The 27,087-nt window shown below is 51.8% G+C and overlaps 1 protein-coding gene across 4 annotated transcripts in view; it reads left to right on the top strand.

Annotated features, from left to right (window-relative positions):
* The window catches only part of Ube3b (ubiquitin protein ligase E3B), a 49,981-nt gene extending 23,833 nt beyond the window's left edge, over positions 1-26,148 (top strand). For all 4 annotated transcript variants that reach the window (XM_047560827.1, XM_047560826.1, XM_047560828.1 and 1 more), the window contains exons 15-28: positions 646-817; positions 2,546-2,664; positions 3,445-3,559; positions 4,180-4,279; positions 10,037-10,156; positions 13,792-13,968; positions 14,080-14,190; positions 15,416-15,553; positions 15,782-15,847; positions 17,216-17,274; positions 19,603-19,785; positions 20,227-20,338; positions 23,101-23,193; positions 24,142-26,148. In XM_047560827.1, coding sequence (XP_047416783.1) covers positions 646-817; positions 2,546-2,664; positions 3,445-3,559; positions 4,180-4,279; positions 10,037-10,156; positions 13,792-13,968; positions 14,080-14,190; positions 15,416-15,553; positions 15,782-15,847; positions 17,216-17,274; positions 19,603-19,785; positions 20,227-20,338; positions 23,101-23,193; positions 24,142-24,333 — 1,757 coding nt within the window. In that variant the 3' untranslated portion in view covers positions 24,334-26,148. The remainder of the gene's footprint in view (positions 1-645; positions 818-2,545; positions 2,665-3,444; positions 3,560-4,179; positions 4,280-10,036; positions 10,157-13,791; positions 13,969-14,079; positions 14,191-15,415; positions 15,554-15,781; positions 15,848-17,215; positions 17,275-19,602; positions 19,786-20,226; positions 20,339-23,100; positions 23,194-24,141) is intronic.
* Positions 26,149-27,087: the final 939 nt, after the last annotated feature.

The following is a 27,087-nucleotide window of genomic DNA, read 5'->3' on the forward strand; positions in this document are numbered from 1 at the left end:
GCAATCTTCAGTCAACCACAACAGCCAACTGATCAGACAGTGTTCAAATAAGGGAAACACTGAGTTGTAATAAATCCTGCCTGCTTTCAAAGCAGAGCTTTCTGAAACTCTTCTGGTCCTGTAGGCTGCCCCATGTGCCAGTCGTTCTTTGCTCAATTAAACTCTGCTAAATTTTATTTGTCACAACAGAGGCCATCTGGCCTACAAAACCTAAAAATGTTTACTCTCTAACCCTTTCCAGAAAAACTTGCTGATCCCTGACTTAAAACATAATTGCTAAATCATACTTGGGTTCTTTTCCTGGCTCTGACATTTATTGGCTATGGTTTGGGGCAAATTATTTAACCTGTGCTTCAGTTTCCTCCCTTATAAAACAAAGATGACATGGGACTTCACAGGCAGAAAGGAGACAGCGCATGCAAAGTGTTCAGCATGGTATCTGGCACTCAGGAAGCACCATTAAGTGTTGGCTGTTACTATCATTGTGATTCTCATGGTAATAATGCTTTCCCTGATTGCACCTTCTTCTCATGCACAGTAAATGTTCACTAATAGGCTTAAGTGTTTCATTTTCCCAGTGGAAAGAGAAATAACAGACCAGATGGAGCCCCAACCTGAAGCTTGGGTTTCTCTATCCTTTTCCAGGTCTCACTTACCTTGATGACCTGCTGCCCAAACTGTGGGCGTTTATCTGTGAGCTGGGGCCCCACGGAGGGTTAAAGCTCTTCTTGGAATGCCTGAACAATGACACTGAAGAGTCCAAGCAGCTCTTGGCCATGCTGATGCTGTTCTGTGACTGTTCCCGGCACCTCATCACGTAGGTTGACTACTGGGGGGCTGAATACCTTTCCTAGGACTCAGAGAGACCAATGACAATGTCAGGAGGCAAGGACCTGCTGATTCGATCACTGCGTATACATCTGGGCCTGCATGGCAGGATCATGATAAGAATCAGGCAGAAGCCAGGCATGGTAGCATGTGCCGGTAGTTACAGTTAGTGGAAAGCTGAGGTAGGAGGATCACTTGAGCCCAGGAGTTCAAGACCAGGCTGGACAACATAGCAAGAACACATCAAAAAAAAAAAAAAAATGTAGGCAAGAAAACATCGACAAAGCAGGCAGCGTGCACTAGGTATTCAGCAGTTGTTAGTTCCGATCCTTTCAGGACAGCTGGGCAGGACTACCGAGTGTGGACTCTGGGGTCTCCAGGAGGTGGGTTCCCATCACAGCTCAACTGTTTATTCACTGTACTAGTTAGATTAATGGAAAATTCTGGAATCAACTGGGGTGTAAAACCTGGCTCAGCAATTTATTGGGATACCCTGGGCAAGAAATCAAGGAATTCAATCTCTCCGATATTCATTTTTCTCATCTATACATGGGAATAAAAGCAGCACCTGCTTAGTGGGTAGGCAGTAAGGATTAAGAGATAACCAATGCCAAGTGTGTCACATGGTACCTAGCACACAGGAAAAGCCCGAGATGTGTTGACTGTTATTATTGTCATTATTACCTCACTAGCCCTAGGAAGGATGCTTAGCCTCTCTGAGCCTCAGTTTCCTTATTAGTAGCATGGAGATAATATTACCTACCTGATAAAGAATAAATGAGAAAAGGAATGTCAGTACAGTACCAGACATAGAGTGGAAAATTATTAAGTGGTAGTCTCTTTCAGTTTCTTTACTTTTTAAGCTTTTGTATCTACTTGTGTATTTGGTGTTCTTCTAATCCCACGTTTTCCTAAAACGTTGGTGAAGAGTTATAATATAGAATGGACCTCAAGTAATTAAGTTCAGGCTAGAAGACCATAGCAGGAAGGGAGAGGGGACCTGTAGGTGGCAGTTTGGGTGAACGTGGAGGAGGAAGAGGCTCAGTGAGCAGGTGAAGTTGAGAGCAGAGTCTGTAGGGGTTGGGAAAGACACCCTAATGGTTACTCACTGAGTGAAGGGTGACCCAATAGTTGTATTCTCAAGTGTATGGACTGGTTTTAGTAAATTTTCATTTACAACTGTCTCATGTTCATTCATCCATTTATTCTTTCAAACCTTTGTCCTTTCACTCATATACACTTACTGAGTACCACTAGTGTTTGTCCTCAGTGTGGAATGAAGCACCACAGCTTTCCTTAGGAAGCACAGACGCTCAGTCAAGAGCCCTTCTTACCCAGGCAAGAATGAGGCAGGAATTTAGGTGTGAAGTATTCACAGCCAGATTCTTATAAGTAAGAAGAAATGCAAGAGTAGAGCTTTCTTTTTTTCTTAATTGTATTTTTTTTATCTTTTTAGTATGGGCAATTTGAAATAAATAGAAAGCAAAAGTAATAACAAACCCTCGTGAGGTATCACCAGCTTCAGCAGCTGTCAAATCATGACCAGTTTTGCTTCATCTAAATCCCTACCTGCTCTCCTCTTGCAGTGTCTTTGAGGCAAATCTTAGACATCAGATCATTTTATTTCTTAACCTGTTTATTTTTGTCTGGTAAGCAGGAAGATCTTGTTTCTTTCCCTTTTTCTGTGGGAAATACTAAATAATTTTGTCTGATTTAGGATCCTTGATGACATTGAAGTTTATGAAGAACAAATTTCATTCAAACTAGAAGAGCTGGTCACCATCTCCTCTTTCCTGAACTCTTTCGTGTTTAAGATGATCTGGGATGGAATTGTAGGTAAGGTAGAGGTGCACACCAACATTTGATGCTGCTCCCAGGGAGGCTAACGACTCTTGTGACATCAACTGGTCCTTTGCTTTATTAGCTGCCAAAGTTAATAAAAATGCACATTTAAGCCAGGCGTGGTAGCTCATGCCCATAACCCCAGCAACTCGTGAGACTGAGTCAGGAGGGTCACAGGTTTGATGGATCAGCAACTTAGCAAGACCCTGTCTCAAAAAATAAAAAGGGCTGGGGATGTGGCTCAATGGTAGAGCACCCCAGGTTCATTCCCCAGTAGCATGCAAAAAAAAAAAAAAAATCTATTCCTATAACTGAAAGTTTTATTTCTTCACTTTCTAAGACCTCTTAAGAGAATAGTGTACTTCTGGAAGCCTCCATCAGGATTTGCCTGTAAGTGTCAAGGACGATTAATGATGATGAACTTTGCCCTGAATATTCGTTGATTTCCTTGAATATAAGTGCGCGTGTGCCAGGACGCACTTCAGATGAGAGCCCGCCTGCTGAGGCGTTCCTAGGCGTGCAGTGCGGCGCTCCTTAGAGTAAAGAGGGCCTCCGACCAGTGCCAGTGGGAGCCAGTGTGAGTGTCTGCCACACCACGGCCCGCTGACTCTCAGGACGTTCCCGGGGCCTTTCCGTTCCTTTCGTCCTGTAGAGAATTCAGAGTAAGGGAGGTCCAGGTTTGCCGAGGACTACAGGAAGCCAGAGCCGTCCTCCCGTCCCTCCAGCTCTCGCCCTGCTCCTGTGAGTGTGACTGTCCCCATTTTTTGCCTGCAGAGAACGCCAAGGGTGAGACCCTGGAGCTGTTCCAGTCTGTCCACGGGTGGCTGATGGTACTCTACGAGCGGGACTGCCGCCGGCGCTTTGCCCCTGAGGACCACTGGCTGCGGAAGTGAGCACCGGGGCAGGGCCTCCGTGTCGCTGGCTCATCCTGTCCAGGACGGAGGGCCTTTTCCTGCTCCATCCTGGCCGCTCCCGCTCCTCTGGAAAGAGCTGCTGTTCTGTGAAGTGCCTGTCGGGATGCATCCCCAGCAGTCACTCTACTGCACCAGTAGGATTAGTTCATTAATGGCGACAAAGCCAGATCACATTTGGCAGCTGTTTCTTATCCATACTGAGAAGAGGGGATCTGCAGCTGACCTGAACAATGGGGTGGTGAAAACTGCTTTCGGGGTTTGGGGGGTGGGCAAGGGGGCAAGGCAGCAGTCCTCCAGCAGCAGCTAAACTTCAGAGCTCAACTTTTAGGTTACCCCTGCAGCTCTGATACCAGAGCAAGGCCTCGCAGACTTTGACTCTGAGGGACAGATGACTCTTGGCCCTGTGGACCTGCATCTGTTGCAGCCACTGCCTCTGCTTTTGCAGCATGAAGGCAGCCATAGACAGTGCATGCCGCTCCCACAGAACTTTCCAAAGGCAGCCAGCTAGCCCGCCAGCTTGGCCTGTGTGCTGTAGTTTGTGAATCCTGTGCTAGTGTAGTTTTAATAATCCCAAACCCATGTCTTTCTTCTTAAGGGATCTCAAACCTAGTGTGCTCTTCCAAGAACTTGACAAGGACCGAAAACGGGCACAGTTGATCCTGCAGTACATCCCACATGTCATTCCTCACAAAAATGTGAGTCGCACTCAGAGCTGGGCTCCTGGTATGTTTCTGTTCCACGTGGTCCCTGACTCCCCATCGTTACAGCAGTTGGAAATGCCTGAATGAGATTATTGATTTTGCAAATGCAGCGGTGGTATTTCTTAGGCAGTGGCAGGTTACACCAAGTTTGAGGGGGCCGGATGGAGAAGGCAATGTGAAGTGGCATGTGGGTGGAGTGGGATGTGTGCCACAGGGCTTGGTGCCATGGGAGCTCAGGCAACCAGGCTTCTTTTTTTTTTTTTTTTTTTAATTGTAAAAAATGGGATACATTTTGATTCTCTGTCCATGGAGTCAAGGCATACCATTTGTGTAATCATAAATTTACCCAGGGCAATGTTGTTTGATTCATTCTGCCACTTTTCCCCCCTCCCCCCCCACCCCTCTTTTCCCTCTATACAGTCCTTCCTTCCTCCATTCTTGCCCTCCTCCCTAATGCTAACCCCTCCCACTCCCCATTATATGTCATCATCTGCTTATCAGCAAGATCATTCATCCTTTGGTTTTTTGAGATTGGCTTATCTCACTTAGCATGATATTCTCCAATTTCATCCATTTGCCTTCAAATGCCATAATTTTATCATTCTTTATGGCAGAGTAATATTCCATTGTATATATATGCCACAGTTTCTTTATCCATTCATCAATTGAAGGACATATAGGTTGGTTCCACAATCTGGCTATGGTGAATTGAGCAGCAATGAACATTGATGTGGCTGTATCTCTGTAGTATGCTGACTTTAAGTCCTTTGGGTATAGACCAAGGAGTGGGATAGCTGGGTCAAATGGTGGTTCCATTTCAAGCTTTCTGAGGAATCTCCATACTGTTTTCCAGAGTGGCTGCACTAATTTGCAACCCCACCAGCAATGTATGAGTGTGCCTTTTTCCTCACATCCTCGCCAAAACCTGTTGTTGCTTGTGTTCTTGATAATAGCCATTCTAACTGGGGTGAGATGGAATCTTAGGATAGTTTTGATTTGCATTTCTCTTATTACTAGAGATGTTAAACATTTTTTCATATATCTGTTGATTGCTTATACATCTTCTTCTGTGAGGTGTCTAGAACCAGGCTTCTTGCAGAGTAAGGGGAAGGGATTAGAGAGGGCTCCACTGCAGGAGTGGACAGGGCTTACAGGTCCAGGGTGAGAGAGAAGCCAGACCTCTGGTATGGTTGGAGGAAGCAGAAGTCAAAAAAAGCTGAGAGGTTAATAGGAGGTAGAGCAAGAAGGGCCTTGTAAACCGAGGCTAGGAGCTTAGATTTCAGCCAAAGCCACTGCAGGGTTTTAAGCTTAGGAGGTGTTGGGACAGAGCTGGAGGCAGAGGGTGCTAACGCTAGCTGGCCTGTGCTAGAGGCCACCACCGTAGATAGATGACCGAGTCGATAGGCTAAGGAGCTAGCACCTGAGACCTTGAGGCTGATTACATTGGGAGAGCAAGGAAAGGGGAAATGGAGACGTGCCCAGGCTTCCGGCTTGGTGCCTGGGTGGGCCATCCCTGAGGTAGAAACGGCACGGGCAGGTCTGTGATGTGGTGGTGAGTTCAGTTCTGAGTGGGTGGGGGCACGTGGCTGTGGCTCCTGATGGCTCCGGAGCTCAGGAGGGGGCCTGAGCTCTGTGGGCAGCACTCAGCTTTCCTGCCTGCGCTTGTGATGTGGAACAACAGGGATCAGGTGGAGAGGTCCTGTGGGGCTGTCACTTAAAGAGCTGCTAAGAGGAGAGAAGGAGGGATCTGAGCAACGGGGAACCAGGAGACTGGTGTCACATCCCAGGGAACGAGATTTGGGAAGGTTTGGGTACTGTGGTGAGAGCTTCCAGGATGTGTGGGAAAAATTGCTCACATCCCTGGGAAGCCGCTGGCACTCAGCAGCACCTGCCAGTGTGACAGTACTGTGCCCTCTGGGAAGATCCTAGTAGTCTGGAGGGGCCCTTTCTTTTCTTACCTCTCTTTTCTGTTCTTTCTTTTAAAATAGACATATTTTTAGAGAGCATAAATCCCATTTTTGTATATTAAATCTCACTTTTGAGAGATACTTAGTTCTCACTGCTTCATTTTGGCCTTGACTTTAATATCCACGGTTGCTGTTCATCCCCCTCAAGCAGTGGTATGCAAACAAGTGGCTGTTCACATTCTCACTGCACACGACAGCCTCCAGGAACAAGGGCACCTTCCGGAGAGCACTTGGTCCAACTCGCCTTCCTTGAGGGAGTCCCAGCAGGGCCCCTGGCCCACAGAGAAGGCCCAGCTCTGCAAAGCAGACCACTCGATGGCCGAGCTCTTCCACGAGGTGGAACGGTCTTCCTCATCTGAGGCAGGTCCACTTCTGACTGCTGCTCTTGGTCTCGGAACCACCCCCAAGGGTGGCATCTTTGATCTGGGGAATAAATCCCTTGAGATTCACACACAGTTCTGCTTCTGAGTCTGTTTTCCAAGTGTAGTGGCTTCAGCTGCTCCAGCTGTCCTCGTCTCGAGCAGTCTCTGACTCCTCACCTCCTGGTTGGGTGGCAGCCCCTCATCTCAGCCCTTGAGTCTGAGCTCAGCCTCTGACGCTAGCATTTCGTATTGCATCGTCTGGAATCTCCTTGCCGGGTGTCCGTCCACAGGTGCCAGGAGTTACCAAAGGCTACGTTAAGTATTTGCGAATGCAGCAGAACACCAGGGGAACCTCTAGTTCAGGCTAGCTCATGAGTTCAGCCGTCAGTTACGCTGCGTTCTTTTCAAGGATGACGTAATTGCAAAGCTAAGTTTTAGGAATGAAATAAAAATACTTTATATTTCAATTTATGTGCATTTAAAAAATACAACTACTAAGTTCTTAAAAGATAAACACTTTTAAAGTTGTTAGAACCCAACTGCCTAATAAACAGATCTGCTAGGGATTTTTGGTCTAGGAAGGCCATAAAAAAATTACCGAGGTCCCGGGGGTGCCATGAAGAGCTAGTACAGGAATGCCGAGGTGAGCTGGAGCGACTGAGTCCAGGCCAGGTGCTGGCCATTATTTTTCCTTTGGGGAATTTTGCTTAAGGTCATCATCAAGGCTATTGGTCCTTGGCTCCTAAAATTTCCTCCCTTGGGAGGAAAAGGAAAAATACTAGGGAGTGATATTGACCAAGTTATAGTGTTACGTCATGCATACATACGAATATATAACAGCAGCTATTATGTGTAATAACCATCAATAAAAAATATTGCACCACTATTATGTATAATTACAACGTATCAGTAAAAAAAAAAAAATGGGAAAAAATAAAATTCCTCCTTGGGAGGAGAGGGCCCTTCCTCATCTCCTGGCCCCTGTCCTCCCTGTGATCACACCAGCCCTGGGGGGTCAGGCTTGCTGTGTTCTGAGTGGCAAGGGCTCTCCTGTTGTCTCCTCCCATCTGCAGCCTCGCTTCCCTCCCTTGGGAGTGTAGGCTGCCGTCCACCACTGCGGGTCTTGCTGGGGTGCCCAGGAGGGCAGCAGGGTCCCTCAGCCGTACCGTTGTGCCCTCCCTTCCACGCTGCACCTCCCCTCGTTCTTGAGCTAACTCCGCTGGGCAGCTTTCTGTTTCCCTTAACGTTTTTAAAAGCCTCAGCTCTGCTTGCTCACACCCCGCGTTTCACTCGCTGTCCTCACCATCTCGCTTTCCCCTCTTTACTTGTGACTCGTCTCCCAGCTGGTACGCAAGGCCTGGCCTTCTTGTTTCAGCCCAGAGAACCTAAGCGATGTGGGGTGGCCAGGCTGTGTGGTGTGGTGGTCCGTGAGTGGGCTCTGGATTTGAATCTGGCTCACTAGCTATGTGACCTCATCTGCAAAATGGGAATGATGTCTACCCAGATGTCTGCCGAGGATCCTGAGGCCCCGGCCCCTTGAAGGCTGGATAAGGTTGCCTTGGACCTCCTTCCACACCCTGTGGAAGTCAAGAGACTTGCATGTGGAAGTCCAGAAGCCAGTACTGTTGCGGTTGGCTTGGTCTCTGCAGCTTCGCTATCTGCCCACACTGGTTTGACTGGAGAAAACACCCATCTTCACTTCATGTTCCATAAAACAGCCCCTGTTGTTCAGGTGACCATGCTAGAGATTTGGGGTCACTGGAAACAGTTGTGTCACATGCCACATGACTTCAGTACCTATTCTGGGAAGTCCCACAGCAGCTCCATCACACTAGGGAAAGGTGTGCACATTCTTTGGCCATATTGCAGGCCCTCCTCGCTGGGTCCTCATCCACTCTTCCCCTCTGCCTGGCCCTGGCGCCCTCAGAGCTTTCGATGCTGCTCAGAGCGCTTCCGTCCGTTTCTAAACTCGAGATCCCTTGTTGAAAAGTGGTCCCTCCCTGAACACCTCCCACCCTCTTCTGCTGCCGTGGGCAGTTGCTTTTTCTGCTAATAACTATAATTTCACAGAGTTAATATAAGGATTAAGTGAACACACACTAACCTCCCCCTAGTGGACCCTATACTATTATTATGATTGTTTTTGCTCTTATTCATGTTACTAAACTCCTAACTTTTAGGGAGATTCCCATTTATTAAAAAAAACTGTGAAGCCAGACGTGGTGGCATTTACCTATAATCCCAACGATTCAGGAGGCTGAGGCAGGAGGATGGCAAGTTGGATGCCAGCCTCAGTAATTTAAAAAAGCCCTAAGCAACTTATTGAGACTCTGACTCAAAATTAAGAAAACCTAAAAATTAAAAGGGGCGGGGATGTGGCTGAGTGGTTAAGTGCCCCTGGGTTGAATCCCTGCTCCCCGCCCCCCCCAGAAAAAAAGCAAAGACTAAAGGCGAACCCTCTGTGGTTGGGGTGTACGTTCACTCAGCTGACTTCGTGAATTACGCTCTTCTGAAGGGGCTCGTTGCCGGGCACAGGGACAGGTACCTGTGGTCCCGGCTGCTAAAGAGGCTGAGAGAAAGGAGGATTGGTTGAGCCCAGAAGTTTAAAGACAGTTTGGACAACAGAGTGAGATCCTGCCTCTTTAAAGAAAAAAAATACAGTAAGCTGGGCACAGTGGTGCATGCCTGTGACCCCAGCAACTCAGGAAGGTCCCAAGTTCCAGGCCAGTCACAGCAGTTTAACAAGACCCTGTCTCCAAATAAGTAAGAAGGGCTGGGGGCGGAGCTCAGTGATGCCCCTGGGTGCAATCCCCAGGTCTAGGGGAAAAAAATACAATAAAGAGGCTCATCACAACCTTTCGGCGAAGGAGAAAGGGTTCCAGTCCAGTAATAATTGAGAAGTATTACTGGTGGGACTGGGGTGTGCTTGAGGGCACAGGGGTGGCAGACGGAGGCCAGAGACCTTTGTACTGAAGGATCGTTTTTCGCATGTCTGACATTGGGAAAAACTGTCTTTGAATTGTTGCTGTGTTTTAAATTCGTGGTATTGATTTCCTCTGAGGTAGGTGCAGCTGTAGAAAGCAGCCTCTAACTTGTTCTGCCGCCAGGTTCCTGCTGTGGGTTATTGACTGCGGGGGAATGATTTTCTCCTGCTCTGTTCCTCCCTGGACAGCATTAGACAGAACTCTCTTCCTGGAACATTTCTCCCTTGGCATAAGTTCTCCCATATTTCTAATTCCCACAAGTGCTTCCGGGCACATTTCCTGTTCTCACAAGACTCCACTGACCAGCAGCACACACCAGGGCATCCCATTCTGGTTACGTTATGTCTTCTGTGACTTAAATTTCAGCAGTTTTGTGGGGTGGTTTTTGTGGAAACATCAGTTTTGATCTTTTTCCGATCTCATCTTTGCTCATTTCAGAGAGTTCTCCTGTTCCGAAACATGGTTACCAAGGAGAAAGAGAAACTGGGGCTCGTGGAAACCAGCTCCGCCTCGCCCCATGTCACTCACATAACTATCCGTCGTTCCCGGATGTTGGAGGTGAGTGGTGAGTCCTGCAGAGGCCCCTCACAAAAGTGTGCCCTGTCAGGTAGGGTGGTGGCCTGTTGCCCGTGGGCGGTTGTGATCACTTCTTGCTCTCATAACTCTGGAACCAAGACTCCAGGAGTGGGAAGGGGGTCATTTGTCCTGTTGGCTGCTCAGAACAGCTGCTTGATTAAACATGTCCTCACGCCTGGGGACCCACCGTGTCTTTCTTGGCCCTGTGAGGGTCCTAGGCTAGAGTGTCAGGCTCCCCGTGTCTATGAAATGAGGACAGGATCTCCACCACAGTGGCCACGCCACTCCTCCGACTCCATCTCCCAGAGGCACTCTGCCCAGATCGCTACCTGAGAACGCAGCAGAGGGGAAGCGGGGGGTTAAACCCCCCGAGCCACACAGAGAATACAGCTATCACAGAGCTGGGAGGTCTTTGTAGATGACCTGGTTGCCCACCTATGCCAAATCCAGAGTCCAGGGTTGTGCAGAGACCTCCTGTGAGTTAGGAACTGGTAGCCTGTCCTCAAGTATTTTACCTTTGTGTCCAAAATTAAGTGCTGATTTGTTACGGCGTGAGTGGCAAGGCCTGTGGAAGCCTATCATAAGCAAGTATGCTCTGCAAAATAGGGTTTTCAACACTGTGACTACAGTCTACTAGAACATTGTTGTAGTCAGTGGGCCTCCCGGTCACAGCTGTGCTGTCCAAGCTGCACCTCCCCTGGGGTCTTAGAGGGCACAGCCTGCCTGTCCCTGTCAGTAAGGGCGTTGATGACTGAGCCACAAATCTCCATTCCCACGAGGAGCTCGGCTTGATTTGTTTGCTGTGCTTGCTCGTAGACCTTTTATCACACTCTGGCCACGGTTCCTTGTTTGAACGTTCTGCCAGAGTGAGACGGTCAAGGGATCTTGCCACAGCAAGGGCCACATGGCAGCCACCAACACGTGGCCTCGGACAGCGGCCCTTCCTCTCGTGTCTTCATTTCCTCCAGCAGTACGTTTGGACCACCTTTGCTCCTCCTCACTGGCAGCTCATTTAGCTCCGCCGACCCCTGGTGATTGACACCAGGAGCTGTTAGCAGAGGCAGTGGGTATTAGTTGATGGTTTTTTGAAACTGTTCTATTTAGTTACACATGACAGCAGAATGCATTCTGAGTCATTGTACACAAATGGAGTACTTTTCATTTCTCTACTTGTACACCACTAGTGGATCATACATGTACATAGGGTAATGATGTCTGTCTCATTCCACCGTCTTTCCTTCCCCCTCTCCTCTCCCCTCCCCTCCTCATTTCCCTCTACACAATCCAGAGTTTCCCCATTCTTCCCTTACCCATCCCTCTTGGTTATGTATTGGCATCCACTTACCAGAGAAAACATTTGGCCTTCGGTTTTTTGGGATTGACTTATTTCACTTAGCATGATTTTCTCTGCCTCCATCCTCTTACCTGCAAATTCCATAATTTTATTCTTTATGGCTGAGTAGTATTCTATTGTGTACATATATCACAGTTTCTGTATCCATTCATGTGTTGAAGGGCATAGTTGATGTTTTTGTCATTCTTAAAAGTAGAGATAAGGAACTTAAGTGCCCACAGGGACCCCCTAGGTCATGTGCATGAGCAGAGCTAGCGGGGCTGTCTCATCCCAGGAGTGTTTTGTCTGCATGATAAACAAATAGAAATAGTCTCCATTTTCACTCTTCCCTTCCATTTCTGTTGAAACATGGCCCTCTCCCTTGTGTACCTGTACTTAAGGAAAGCAGTCCCCATGAGGGATAACTGGCATCCAGCTTCAGTGTCAGGGAGCAGTGGAGATGGATGGGCAGGTGCATGTGCCTCTCCCCAAAGAGGCCAGCTCTATTCCGGCCTTCCTGACTCGCCACATGGAGGTGTGAGCTCCAGAGTGCTCTGAATTTTTAAAGAAGAGACCAAAATTCTGGGTTTTATTGTAATCCTCAGATTGTTTGTTAAGAACTGATTAAATTTTGTAAGATCAGCTATTTCCCATTGAGCCACTAGTTTGCAATCTCTGCTTTGACTCAGAAGCAGATAAAACTCCCTTCTCCATCACTTTCTTTGTCAGACTCAGACATGGTGCCCCTGACTATAAAAGTCCTCAGGCCCGCCACTTGTCAGTGTGGCCAGCACCCTCCCTCTGGAAGAGTCCAGTGGCGTAGACTAGCAGCTCCTGAGAGTGACAAATTCTTCCTTTCTCTGATCGAGCCTGGTGGCTTAAGGAAATTCACTTGGCATCCTGGTCCTGCAGGACCCACTTCTTAAAACGCTTCCCTCAGAGAGCTCAGAGGAGAGCTGCTGTCTTAAGTTCTGGGCAAAGTCCTTTTCCTCTTTCCTTTCCACGAGAACATTCTTTGTCCTGGAATTGTATTAGGAAGAGAGAGCAGTGTCCATTCAGTTACCTGATCACTTTCCTGGAGCGGGAGTTTGGTTATTAGTGCTCGAGCGCCCAGTGGCCTTTGCTTGATATGGACACAAGGGGGCATCAGGAAGCTGCCATCAGATGCATGCCGGCCGGAGCTTTTATTCTGCCTCCTCCTCCAGAGTCTGGAAGGTTGTGCTGCTGAGAGGCATCCAGGGTTAGTCCAAGACCCGTAGGAAGGCTCCCCACAGGGTGCACCTGGGCTGGAGCTCTGGGGTTTCAGAACTGGAAGGAATCTCAGTTCTCATCCAACCCCTCCCCTCGCCCTGTCAGAGGCAGAAATGAGGCCAGAGAAACAGTCTCAGTCAAGGTCACTCAGAAATCAGTGACAGAGCCAGGCTTCCCTTTCCCAGCTCAGTGTTCCCTGCATCTGCCCGTTGAGGTGAGGAGAGGAGCAGTGGCTTACCCACACCTCCCCTGCACAAGCACACCAGGTCCTGAAGGACAGGAACTATGGCAGGGGGCAAATTCTTCTCCACCGCTTTTTTTTTTGGTACTGGGGATTGAACCCAGGGGCACTTTGGCCCTGAGCCACATCCCCAGCCCTTCTATTTATTTTTTCATTTTGAGACTGAGTTGCTTAGGGCCTCGCTAAATTGCTGAGACTGGATTTGAACTCATGATCCTCCTGCCTCAGCCTCCTGAGCCATGGGGATCACAGGCCTGTGGCACTGGGCCTGGTTCAGCCTGTTTCTTCCCGCCTAAATTCTTTGCCCCCACCACCACTCTCGGGGTATAACCTTGATTCCTCATCCAGATTCTCAAGATCCTGTGTGATCTCAGGAAAAGCACCAGAGCTGAGGGATGGGGGAACTTGCATTTTTCATTTTATAATGTTTCATACATTTAGCTTTTGCCCCCTGAACTAAAAGATACTCGTAGCATTAAAAGAGAAGGAAAGAGATCTATCTTGTCCCAGTTTTTTTCACTCTTTGTCTGATGGCCAGGAGCTTGTCGTGACTCGCTTTGTCTGAGCCCCGTCTGGCTGCTGCCTGTTCTCTTGAGGACAGTCTCTCCTTGACAGAGAGCAAAGCTGGCACATCCCCAGAATAAATCTTTCCTTTAACAGGCCCTCTTTCGAAAGCAAGTGGCTCCTGCAGTTACACTGGGAAAGCGTCCGCAGGGGAGAGGGAGCCCGGGGAGGCAGCCCTGAGGCCCGCAGCAGGCGGTGGCCCTAAAGGCTGCAGTTCTGTCTTGGCAGGATGGCTACGAGCAGCTGCGGCAGCTCTCCCAGCATGCCATGAAGGGCGTGATCCGCGTGAAGTTTGTCAACGACCTCGGCGTGGACGAGGCTGGGATCGATCAGGACGGCGTTTTCAAGGAGTTCTTGGAAGAGATCATCAAGAGGGTGTTTGACCCGGCACTTAACCTGTTCAAGGTGGCTGCGGGGGTGTGCGTGGGGCTGGCAGCCGCCAAGCGTGGCGTGATGGGTGGGAAGTGAAGACAGGCCACTGACCTCCCTGCCCCTCCCTGTCCTTTGGCCTGGCAGACGACCAGTGGGGATGAGAGGCTGTACCCCTCGCCCACATCCTATATCCACGAGAATTACCTGCAGCTCTTCGAGTTCGTGGGCAAGATGCTGGGGAAGGCCGTGTATGAGGTAGGCACCGCAGGGGCGTGAGGCGGGCATGTCCGCGGGCTTCACGTACGTCCCTGTCAGTCAGCCGGCTGTGGGACAGCCTGTCATCTGGGTAACTTCCAGGAGAGGGGCAGAGACCAGGGATGGTTGACGTAAATGCTGGGTGTTCTGCACAAGTTGTCTCATCGAGTTCTCAGCAGCCTTGTGATGAGCCGCTGATGCCTCTTTATTTAGGGATGAGAGAACTGAGGCTTCGAGGAGCCACTTGCCCAGAGTCGCCTCACTAGATCGGTGGTAGGAGCAGAACTCAAGCCCAGGCCCCCCGAGTGCCAAGCCAGCCCTGTTCCCTAAGGTGTGAGGAGCCATGTGTGTGGCTCCTCGCCAAGAAGTGTGGCCTCCCGGCTGTTCTGGACAGCTTCCCCTTCTCCCAGGCCTCCCTGTCCCTTACCTGACAGTTACTGCAGTGATGAGAGCCGTTAGGTGGATCTCATCAGGTCACTGTCACGATTTGAGTGACCGACCTTATGAATCTCTACAGTCTGCTCCATTCCTTTCAGCCCTTGTCACAGTTCAGTCCCTACACGTTTCTTGTGACATCTTACAGTGGCTACCTAGCTATGTCCCTGCTCCCTATCTTCCTCCTGTCCATTCCCCACATAAAGTGTAACTCTGTCACTTCGCCGCTTTGAGCCCTTGAGATAGGACACGGACTGCAGTGAGCTTCCAGGGCCCTTCCTGACCTGGCCCCGCGGCTGCCCGCCTGCCCTCACAGCAGAGCTGTGGCCACCCCAGGGCCTGCCTGTGGTGCTTCTCTAGGCCTAACTTAGACATCTCTTTCTGGAAGCTTCCCTGCCTGAGACAGAGCCTGTCTCTGTGCCCATGGCCCACATATGTCCCTGCAGTACAGGGAGCCTGGCAGAGGTTGACGCTGCGCTTCAGTCCCGTGACCGACAGGCTTCTGTGCCCATTCACAGTGAGAAAGCTGACCATGCTGGCCTGGCTGCAGCTGAGCTGGGATCTCATCCCTGGCTGTGGCTCCAAAGCCTGTGCTGGTAACCACCGCACTCTGAAGTTCCCGGGGGACACTGGACTGTTTGTTCAGCGAGGGGAGGCGTAGCTCTCCAGCTCGAAAACTTAGGAGGGACCTAGAGATGCCATCGGGGTTACCTGTGCAACCTGAGCTGCCCTAATCTGGTCACCGAGCCGGAATCCTGGACAGTGGAGTCACAAGCTTTGTGTCTTACAGGGAATCGTGGTGGATGTGCCCTTCGCCTCCTTCTTCCTGAGCCAGCTGCTCGGGCACCACCATAGTATCTTCTATAGCTCTGTGGATGAACTTCCTTCTCTGGACTCGGAGTTCTATAAAAACCTCACCTCCATTAAGGTTAGTGCAGAAGGGTGGGCAACTAAGCCAGGCCCGCAGGCTCTGCTTCTCCCTGAAGCTGCCGGGTCCACGTCCTTCTGGCACTCCCCCAGGAGGATGAGTGGCCCTTGCTTCAAGCCGTGAGCAGCCACAGTTGTTACTGCCCTGGCAACACCTCAAGGAAGGCTCCTGAAACTCTTCAGGATAGGGCTCCTTGGCTCTGACCTTTCCCCTTCTCTGTTCCCTTAGCGCTATGATGGGGACATTGCTGATCTGGGCTTGACACTGTCATATGATGAGGATGTCATGGGTCAGGTAAGTTGCTCCTTCCTGCCCTCTGTGGGTTTCCTGAGACCTGCCCAACTTGTGTTTCCCTGGGAAAGACATCTAGGAACTGAGGATGGTCTCTTGTCCCCCCCACATCCCTTCTCCCACCCGGTCAAGTGAGAAGGCTCCAATTTTCCTTCCATGTGGACCAGGCCTCTGTGTGCTCATCCCTTAGAGAGTCCCCACAGAAGTGCCACTTCACTCACGTGGCACCTTAGGGTCAGTCATGATGGAAGCAGGTTCCCCATGTTTAGGGCTGCTTTTCATGTTGAGGCTGAGCCATTGCAAATGGAGACTGACTTGAAGCTGGGAGACGCAACCGGAGAAGTCCTGTCCGTGTTTACACTCGGCAAGGGCAAAACAAGAAATCATGGCAGTGAACATGTTCCCACTACAGCTTGCCTTTTGGCTTGCCTCTAAAGTGTCCAGTGGAGACACCTGTGAGGCTCTGTGCACCATACCATGAGCTTGTTGGTGCAGAGGTAGCTTCTTGGACTCAGGCTTGTGTCATCTCAGAGAGGTCGTTTTCCTTATCTTACAAAAGTATCATTTACCAAACACGAATGCTTTACTGGATCCTCATACCCCACCCTCCTCCCGAAGGCCCTGAGCAAGCTGGCGTGCACGGGCCCGAGAAGCCTGGGAGACGGAAACCCTGGTGCCGTGCGTTGGCCTCAAGTCTCCCCAACTCATCTGGCCACCAGACTCTTCTTTCAGAGAAAGTGGCTATCTGACAGAATGATTCTCCAGACTGGCTCAGTCAAGGGGTTCGCTGAAACCCTCTGTGGGAAACACCGGGTTAGGTGGAACGTGAGCGGGAAATTCAGCTGTGATGTGAACATAAAGATGAAACCACCATGCCAGTCCTGGAGGGGGTCCCTGCAGGCCTGTGTCCCCCTAGACTTTTTCCCATGGGCATATATATTTTTTTTCCAGAAGTATTACCATGCCCTGTATACTGTTGTACAGTCTTTTTTTTCCTCCTCATTAAGTATACACTTAATGTATACACTCACCGTGTATTTTGATAGCTGCACAGTATTCCCGAGTATGGTTGTACCAACATTGATTTAACATCCTGCGGGGTCCTGAATACCACCAGGTTTCCCTCTGTGATGTGCTGGGGCCTTCAAACGTCGAAGAAGGATCAGTGAGAAGAAGCCTTTTGTATTGCTCACGTAGGGTCTGCTTGTTGATATTTTAGCTCGAAGGTTTTGTGAAAAAATGATTGTTCCCAAACATACCATCTTAATTCCGTTGTTATTGTGGACATTGGTGTCAGGCCCTTTCATCTTGAGGAAGCTTTACTTCCACATTAGAATTCTCTCTAGTAATTACTCCCCGTCTTCTCCTCAGCTTGTTTGCCATGAGCTGATTCCTGGAGGGAAGACCATTCCTGTTACAAATGAAAATAAGTGAGTATAGCAATTCGATTTTAAGGTCCCCACTTAGAAGACTTCATCCTGGCTCTCCAGGCTTACCTGAGAATTTGTTAAGATAGATTGAAATAGAAAGAGGCCATAAATATCATCATGGAATTTACCAGTTATTGTTCATAGGCCAGAATTGTATTAAATTCAATTTGCAAAATAAGAATTGACAATTTATTTTTTGCAGTAGCTCTTCTAAGGTCAGAGGCACCAGGCCAGGGCATTCTGGGGAAGGTGATGGTGACCCTGGATGCAGTCAGATGAATCCCGAGCCATCTAAGCACACTCTTCCTGAACCCACGAGTGCACAGAGGCAGGGACACCTTGGAGAGACAGCTCACACTGGGATGACAGCATGTGGCGGTTGTAGAAAATGCTGTTCTTGAGAAGACGCAGTGATGAATTGGGAATTGAGGAAGATGCTGAGGCCCGGCAGCTGTTGTCACGATAACGTGCTTTTTAGGAATCTGTCATAAATGTCAAACCTTTTGGTCCCTAGAAGCAAACCCCCTCAATGCACTCTCTGCCCACCTAGCCCTATTCTTGCCTAATTAAAACAGGGGAACTTGGCATGAGGAGTAGATGTCAGGCCTCTTGTCAGTCTTTTGCTGTCAGGCTCAGCTGGGATTGAACTACTAATCTGGGCGTCAGTCTTCTCAGTGACAGGTGAGGGCTCAGTCCCACCTGGTGAGTCATCTGGATCAGGTGCGTGTTACAGTCCAGTGTTCCTCAGCATCCTGTCCTTTCAGATTGGGTGCTTCAGTTGGTCTGTGTGCTTGGGGAATTTTTTAACTCAACTGTCAGAACAGTCAGAAGAACTGACTCTGATTTATCGTGATTGAAATACACCAGCTTTGCCGCTTGGCCACGGGGCCCTAGTTTGAAAACTTTGAAAGAACAGGGAGCACGGGTTGAAGGGACTGCCTTCAGGAGGAGACTGGACCCAGACTTGAGCATCGGCGAGAGCAGGGGTCCTGGTCCTGCCTGAACGCCACCCTAACCATTTCTCCAGAAGGCTGCCTGTGAAATGTCATGCTGAAACAGCTTCCAGGATGTCTGGCTGAAGAGAAGGACTTATCAGTGAGAGCCGTGGTCACATCATTGGATATGTGATACGGCTCCCCCAGGGCCACCTTTGCTGGGAGCCATAGCATGGGCGCAGCGGGTTGAGCTGTGCAGACCCGTGGCATGTAGATGCTGGCTGAGAAGGTGGGTCTGTGCAAACTGTTGGAGTGAGGCTCCTGTCCTGCTGTGAGACCTAACACGGAAACTCATTTCACAAACTCCTGTGTTCAAAGCCTGACACTTCAGGAAGGACCAGGGTGTTCAGTCCTGTAGGCTGACCCCAAAGTGTCCCCTGCTCGAGGAGTGGTATTCCCTCTCCCACTTCTGGGTGTTGACGCTTCCCATGCTCCCTCCCTCTCTTCCCTCACCTCCCCAGAAGCTAAAACAGTATTAGTAAGCTGCTCACAGACCACATGGAAGGAGTAGCAATGAGAGAAAAACTCATATTTTAATGTATTAATGTACAGATTTGCTACTGGATTTTTAAAAATAGGAATGTTTTCAAGGTCATTATCTTACACCTGAACATTGTGGGGCAAAACCAATTTATTTGAACTGTACTTCTTTGGAATTTGAGAGTCGTACTTAGGCTGGGTTCAGGTTCTTTAAACCCTGAGTAAATGGTTTGCTAAGAAATCAGTGATGCCAGGAAGCCTGTTCAGATTACTCCCTGTGGTGCTGGATGGGACCAGGGTGTTTGTAAACGCCAACCCGCGAGACCCTCTCAGCTGGGCAGTTGCTCTGGCTTCCTGGTTGAACGGAGGCGTAACCTAACTGTGTGGAAAGCATCCTGCAGGTCTGCCTTTTCATGACTTCAGACTCTTGGGCCAGATCAGCAAGGTTTAGACCAAGGATGCAACATAAAACGGTTGTTCTCCACTTTGTTGGAGGACTCAGTCGTGTCACAATCAGTTGTGTCTAGGAGGCTGAGATTAAATAGAAGCTCAAAAAGTACCTTCTGTACAAGGAGGACCCTCCTCTCACCTGTGAGAATGTCTCGCTTCAATTCCTGATGTAGTGGGAGGGTCCTGGTAAGTGAAAGGGAGTGTACCCTTGGGCACACACACAGCGGCACAGTGTGCTAAAGCACTGTCACCATGGTGGTCATTGTCCTTGGGCTGGAGAAATGCTCTGGTACTATTTGTGTTTTTTAACATGGGTCAGAAATGACCAGACTCATCTTTTAGCCCACTGGTTACAGCCTGCCCTGTCCTCTTAATTTCTGTCGCTTTCTTTCCTTGTTAACAGAATCAGTTACATCCATCTGATGGCACATTTTCGAATGCACACCCAAATCAAAAACCAGACTGCTGCCCTCATTAGTGGTTTCCGTTCCATTATCAAACCTGAGTGGATCCGGATGTTCTCTACCCCTGAGCTGCAGCGTCTCATCTCCGGTGACAACGCAGAGATTGATCTGGAAGATCTAAAGTAAGGGGTGGTGAGGAGGGAAGGCTGAAGTTCTTAGGCCTTCGAGAAGGCAGGCTGTCCCCTTCCCTGGGCTCCCCTTGCAGGGTCGTTCCAGGAGCCCTGGCCAGACCTCCCCTCCCCTGACACTGGCTGGGTGGCTTTGGAGTAAACGCTCCCCATTTGTCTGCCTGGGGACTGACAGGTGGAAGCAGGTCTTAGGACCAGGGCTTTCCAGAGCTCTAGCTAGCGCACGGCGTCCCGGGATCTCGGGTTGGTTTCTGCTGGCTTCCATGGGTTTCTTGGTGCCCGCTGAGCTTCCAGGGAGATGAGGTCATCGAGGCAGGCACTGGGCCTGCTGAGGCCTGCGGGGCGGCTGTGCCGCTCGCCTGCATTGCCCTGCCTGCCCGCCTGTGTGAGAGGTGCTGTCCGCATGCTGCTGAGCCTTGTCTGCATTGTTTTCAGGAAGCACACAGTGTACTACGGTGGCTTTCATGGAAGTCACAGGGTCATCATCTGGCTCTGGGATATTCTGGCCTCTGATTTCACACCTGAGGAGAGAGCCATGTTTCTGAAGGTATCTGATTTGTTGCCTGTATGTGTTCCTGGAGGCACAGATGGTCTCCACCCCTAGGTCACTTGACATACCCACATGCACTGGAACAACTGGAACTGTGACGAGGGCCTCTGTGGCCGGCATCTCCTTTCCCCAGGCAGCCTCCCAAGCAGGAGGGTTTGTGGGACAAGGCTTACGGGACAGGCCCTGCACAGGCCGGTGCCTCCTGCTGGGCTCAGCACGCCCTCGTCCCCTGCACCTGTGCTGGCCTCACTGACATCATTTTTCCTTCTCTCCTTTCATTGTAGAGCTGACTGACGTTTATTAACAACCTTAAGGAAAGACGACAAGCAATACTTTAAACAGTCCTAGTCAGTCCTAAATGTTCTGGTGTAGAGTTTTGAACGGTCTACATTCCTGCCCCCCCAGGACGACCTCCATGTCCCCTCTTCTCAGTCATGTGAAACATGCACATGCAGCACACGCGTGTCCCAGGAAAACACATTGCTGAGTCTGGGTTCAGTGTGTTCTTTGCACACAGTGGCTGACATAGCCAGTTCCCTGCTCTGCTCTCTGTCAAGGTCGTGAGTTCAGAAGGTGCCCTCCAGTCCCACTGCATTGTTTCTGGGAACTGACACCAGCCAAGTGTAGGTGCTTCAGGACACCGGGTGGCACTCACACCCGTCTGTGTTAGGTAGTGTGTGTTTTTATACAGACAGAATCCTTTCACTCCGTGTCTTTCTATCTGACCACATGTCGTGAACACGTTACCGACTCTGGCAGTAAGTCTAGTGCCTTGAAATCTCTTCCTTTAGGCATTGGGCCTCTTGTGGCCCCACTGCTGAGGCTCGGGGCAGGTCTTCACCCACTGAAGCGGCTGCTGGTTTTCCCTCTCCTTGGCTGGCTGCTTCAAGGGAAGTCATGCCTGCCGACCCTCCGCACCTGCTCCATTCGCCCCACAGGTCTCCAGGGGCTGGAGCAGAAGGCGGACGTAATTCCAGCAGTTGACTCTGGGAGCTTTGGCTCACGTTCCCAAGCTTTGGCTTCCTGTGGGCAGAGCAGTCTCTGCCGGTGTGCGGGGCCTCCCGCCCTGCCTCTTCTAGGAAGAGGATGGCCAGGAGCTCCCTGTGCAACCCCGGCCCCTCGCAGTGGGCGTGCCTGCCTTTGAAGAGCCTGTCTCCAGACCTGCAGCTCCTTGCTGGTTGGTGTGCCCGTCCTTGTGGTGGCTGCAGACAGGCTCCGGCGCAGCTGGGAGAACTGTGACTTGCACTCTGGGCTGATGGAACTCTGCCTTTGCTTTAGTTGTACTGGAAATTTATTTTATTTTGAAGCAACTCCTAAGATGCCCAGGCTGACCTTGAACTTGCCATCCTCCACCCCACCTCCCGAGTCACTGGGATTACAGTTGTGCACCACCATACCTGCTGACCGTGCCTCTTCTAAACGCGGTTATAACAGCGCCCGAGCTTCCTGTGCCGCAGCCCCCGCGTGCAGCAGGCGGCAGCTGAGCCAGCTGGGGTTGATGTGCAGATGTGTGTGTCCCCTCATCCTTAGAACAGGGCTGCCTGCATTCCGGAGGCACAGCATCCCTGGAGTGGCGGGATATGCCTGCACTCGGTGTGCTCGGGACAGCAGTGCGGTCTGCACACGGCAGCAGCTGCTGCCCCTGTGGTTTTTATAAATAAAACGTATTAGAGTAGAAATGTATCCAAGACATTTTTTTTTCACTTTTTGAAGTATGTATGACACACGTAAGCCTGTCTTTGCATGATCTCGGGAATCTCACAGCCTGTATCACGTTCTTTAAACGGACTTATCTATAAGACCCAGACTAAATTGACCACTGAGTTTTGGAGCGAGGCCTGGTGTCGTAAGTAACGGATACCTGTGTGCTGGATGAGAAGAGCGTTTTTGATCACTGTTGAATTAAGGGAGGGAAAGTTTCTCAAGGCTTCCCCGAGCAAGTTCACCTGTTGGGTGTCCGGGTTGTCCGGATGCATTTGTCCAGTCAGGAGCCAGTGCATTTGAGGCAGTGACACAGCTGCTGCCATTTGGAGCATGCCAGGAGTTCCAGGGACATGGGAGGGAAGTGCAGCTGGCCCCCCAGGGCCCACATCCAGTGCCCAGTACCTTGGCCTTGCTGGCTCCAGGGACATGGTCCTTCCCAGTGTGCTAAGAGCAGATTAGTCTCTTGGAGAAGGGCCATAGGAGCCCAGCTCCTGGCCAGTAGGCCAGAGTGTTCCAGTGAGCATGCCCACAGTCTCTGTATGTGGCTGAGAAGCCCAGCAGGACACTGAGGACACTGCGGTTGAGTAAGGTCACTGGTACCATCCACACCAAGCTCCCTGTGCCCAGCTCTGGGGCCCCAGTTTGGGAGCCTGCTGGGTACCACCAATTTCTGCCTGGCCCTTCTCAGTGCTGCCATTTGTGGTGTCTAAGGAGGAGTGTTAGCCACCACTCTGTTCTGGCTGCATGACTGTCCTTTAGAGCCCTGCCTCCTGGGAGTGCCACACCAGCGCCGAGAGTTGGCGTTATTCCCGAGCTCCTCAGTCACACGTCCTCCGGTGCTGTCGCTGGGCAGGATTTCATGTGCTCTCACCCCAGAGAGCAGCACCCCGAGGGAGACATGTGCTGTGTCCCCAGTACTCAAGGGTCAGCTGCACCTGTCACCTCTCCCGCTGGTTCAGCAGCAGTCAGTGATGCAGTGACGAGAGGATGCAAGTCCTCAGGTGGCCAGGTGCGTGCGCGGTCCCCGCCCCCTCTGATCCTGCCTTCTCTCACAGTTCGTGACCAGCTGCTCCAGACCCCCGCTCCTGGGATTTGCCTACCTCAAGCCTCCGTTCTCCATCCGCTGCGTGGAAGTGTCTGATGACCAGGTACCGCAGCAGGGCCAAGAGCGTTCTGGGGCAGCGCTCCCTGACTCCCCTCGGTCTGCTGTGTTGCCTTGCGGGCCCTCCCCGCATGCTCACGGCGGGTGGCCTGCTGGGCTCCTCACGGCCTCGCCTGAGGGCCAGAGGGTGCCTGCACACTCAGACTGCAGTGGGACCAGCTGCTTGGAAGTCCTTCCTTCCCTTCCTGGGGAAGGGCACCTGAGTGGAGGTGGGGATGTGCTGTTTTAGTGGCTGCTGGTCTGGCCAGGGCTCCGGGTCAGGGGTGGTGTGGGAAGGGCCGAGGCCCAGGGTGTGACAGATACTGGCTTGCACACTGGCTCCTCTGCCTGCTGGCTGTGTGCATCTGGGCCAGTGGCTTTGGCTGTTGAAGAAGAGTGGCCTGGGGTTAGTGTGCTCTGTGTCGTGAGCCGACCCATTGTGTGTGCTTAATTGGGTCCCCCCCAAAAAAGCCCCGTGGCGTCTGGGTGTGGCCGCTCCTCAGCCTGCGTGCGTAAGGGAAAGCTGACCCAAGCTCTAGCCGGCCACGGCCACGGCACTGTGAGGCGGGAGAGCTGACCCAAGCTCTAGCCGGCCACGGCCACGGCACTGTGAGGCGGGCAGGAGGGGCAGGCTGCCTTCGGACGTCTCCTCCTGCCTCCAGTCATTTCACAGGTTCTGCTCTTTGGAAACTGGCTGGGTGGCAACGGGCTGGTAGCAGAGGGCCCGTTTCCCAGAGCTAACTCGGTGCGGGATCCGTGCCGCCCTGGGAACCTGCTGCTTCTGTACACTCGGCCTCTCGGCTCGGTGGTCCTGAGCGTGGGCTTGACCTGGTGCAGCACACCCACCCCAAGGCTAGCCCCCGTATCTGCCCCAGTGTTCAGGGACTGCCCAGGTTCCCTCCTTGCTTTGGGCCCTGCCAAACGCCTCCTGACCCAGACTGGTGTGTGCTTACAGGACACTGGAGACACGCTGGGCAGTGTCCTTCGGGGCTTCTTCACCATCCGCAGGCGGGAACCCGGCGGCCGTCTGCCCACCTCCTCCACCTGCTTCAACCTGCTCAAGCTGCCCAACTACAGCAAGAAAGGCGTCCTGCGGGAGAAGCTGCGCTACGCCGTCAGCATGAACACGGGCTTCGAGCTTTCCTAACCCCCGTGGCCCCGCCGCCCACTCGGGCCCCTGGAGCACGATCAGCACACAGGCGACCGGGGCCCTAGACCCCCTCTATAGCCATGAGACTCCCCTGTGGCCTCCAGAACTCAGACACTGACCTTGCTGCCCAGCGCTCCCTAGGCGATGCGAAGGAGAAGGGTGTGGGAATAAACCTCCCGATTCTGCCTACGTGGGTCCTTTTTCCTACTTTCCAGCGGCCTGAAGCCCCAGCCTGGCGATTGCAGAGGGGCTTCTTTTCCGTAGCGTGGTCTCTGTTGAGTCTCTCTCCTCTCAGCCCTGAGTGAGCTGCGTAGGAACCAGCCCAGGACCTGCAGGCCTGGAGTCGTTCGTGGGTCTGAGCTCACGATGCCACTGCACGAGAGACCTCCTTCCTTTCTGGGAACCCTACTCAGGTAAGGCCTTGCCGAGCCTCTATGCACCCAACAGTCTCTGCCTCCAACCCGTGGACAGCGGCCTCTCCCCAGGCAGCTGCCCAGCTACTACCAGGAGGCCGCAGAGCACCAGAGTCCAGGGCACCCCTCCCGCCATGAAGCCTCTCGCCCTGTGTGCAGCCTTCCCCGGGAGCCCTCGCTGGCTGGTTCCTGTCCTGGGCATTCCCATTGGCATCCTGGGTTGGGACGAGAGCCCACTGGCTCTGAAGCGCTGCTTGGTTCCTGCGCACACTGGCTGTTACTTAGGCCTTCGTGGCTAGAGGGCAGTGCCTCCCTCCCGGCTTGTCTGCCACTTCCTGTCCAAGGAGGAGACAAACCCTGGCCTGAGGTACGCCCCTCGGGCAGCAGCTTGCTCCTGAGAACCTGGCCCCGCCCTCAGCAGGGAGGGAGCCCTCTGCACTGATCGGCTGGGGACTGAGTTCACCGCACCCCTTCTCACCGCCTCTCTGCCAACTTTTCTTTTCTCCTTTTCGTTTCCATTTCATTTTTTACTTCACTTACTCTTCCAGCCTATTGTGCTCCTCTGCCCTACTTTTCCTTTTATCATGAGAACTTTGTCCAGATCCAGGAAGCTGAGACCAAGGCCCTGTGAGGGGTCTGTGGTGACAGCCACCCTCTCTCTCCCACCTCTCACGGGCCTCTTGCATCCCCACCACCCAGGCTGAAGCCAGAGTAGAAGCCAGGGGCACCTGGTCCCTCCTGCGCTCTGAGGCACTGGTTTAGGGCCAGCGTCTCTAAAGAGCGTGGAAACACTCCAGCCAGAGCCTGCCTGTCGGCGGCAAGCAGACAAGGCCGGTCTCGCCGCCTCCCTCGGGGGCTTCAGCGTGATCCTGCGTTGGACCCTGGGAGAGCCCTGGGCTTCTGGGGAGCAGCGTGTGCTTTGTGTGGTGAGAAGGTGGGAGGGAGTCAGAGGTGGAGGATCATGGTCATGACTTGAGATTTGCTACCGACCTCTGCTTTGTGGACTGGGCGCCTCCTCTGAACACGTGACTCCTCGGAAGTCGTCTGCCAGTCACACGTGCACCGTCTGTACACAGGTGCTGGCCCGGGTAGTTGACCTGCGGGAGGAAGGTTGAACCCATCTTGATTTTCATTGAGAATCGGGGGACTTGTAAGCACCAGGGTGGGCTTTGCTGTCTGTGTGACGAGGGGGTAGTCTGCAGTTCCTTGTCATCTCTTCCCTCCAGGGCTGTGATATTGCACTATCTAGAACCTGCGTCTGTACTTTATAGCTGGTGTCCACCTCCGTGGCACCTTGATGGCTCTTGATGGCTCTAAAACATTGTGGGGTTTTTTGTTTTTGTAGATAACTTATTAAGACGTGTCAGAGGCTTTATTAAATTTGTACTTGAGCACACGATGCCCGTGTCGTGCTTTGTATCAGCGCATGCCTGGCCTGCTCAAGGTGGAGCGAGGGCCTGCGTGCACGCAGACACCACAGTGGCGAGATGACCGCTGACGCCGTGGCCCCTTGACCTGTTGCTCCCAGTTCTTCTTGCAGAGGTGACACATGCAGAGAAGCACCCTCAGGGCCTGGCCCTCTGTCCCCTTCCCGAAGGCCACCATCACCCTGGACTGGGTGTGTGTCTTTGCAGTGACAGTAACTTACAAAAGAATAAATGCTTGGGTTGGGGCCGTAGCCCAGTGGTAGAGCGCTTGCCTCGGCACCACATGAAAAAATTGATGAATAAATAGACACTGTGTTCATCTACAACTAAAAAAAATTAAAAAAAAAAAAAAGAATAAATGCTTATTGAAAAAAATGCAGACAACTCAGATGCAGGCGAGGCGAGGTTTGGTCACTGTCCCTGGTGCTCCACCCTCCCCTGCACCGCCCGCTCCCAGCCTAGGGACCCTGTTCTAACTGCTGGATTTCCCGAATATTTGGTGGCTTTCTCCGGACCCGTGGTGACTCTGGATCAAAGTGAGTTCTTTCTGTCCTCCTGGCCTGGGAGCACCTCAGGGCTGACTCCTGGGCGGGGCGAGGCGCAGTCAAGGACGCCCCCAAGCGGCAGGCAGTGCCACCTGCCCAGAGGAAGGTGCTCGCACGCGGAACGTCCCTACAGCTGATGGCAGAGTACTCAGAGCCCCCAGACCCGGCAGCAGCTTCCGGCGCGAAACACGCCCCCCCCCGGAGACTAAGGTTTGATTCTGCGATGCTCCGGCTTTCCTCACAGACCATCGCTGCACAGAAGAGCTTGTCTTTACGACCAGCACAAACGAGTGGGGGGTTTGGTTTTGAACGCGGACGGGACTGTGAGAACCCACCAACCAGCAGGCGGAACGGTTTGAGGAAGTG

This window comes from Sciurus carolinensis, chromosome 8 (assembly GCF_902686445.1).
Source record: "Sciurus carolinensis chromosome 8, mSciCar1.2, whole genome shotgun sequence".
NCBI classification, from domain to species: domain Eukaryota; kingdom Metazoa; phylum Chordata; class Mammalia; order Rodentia; family Sciuridae; genus Sciurus; species Sciurus carolinensis.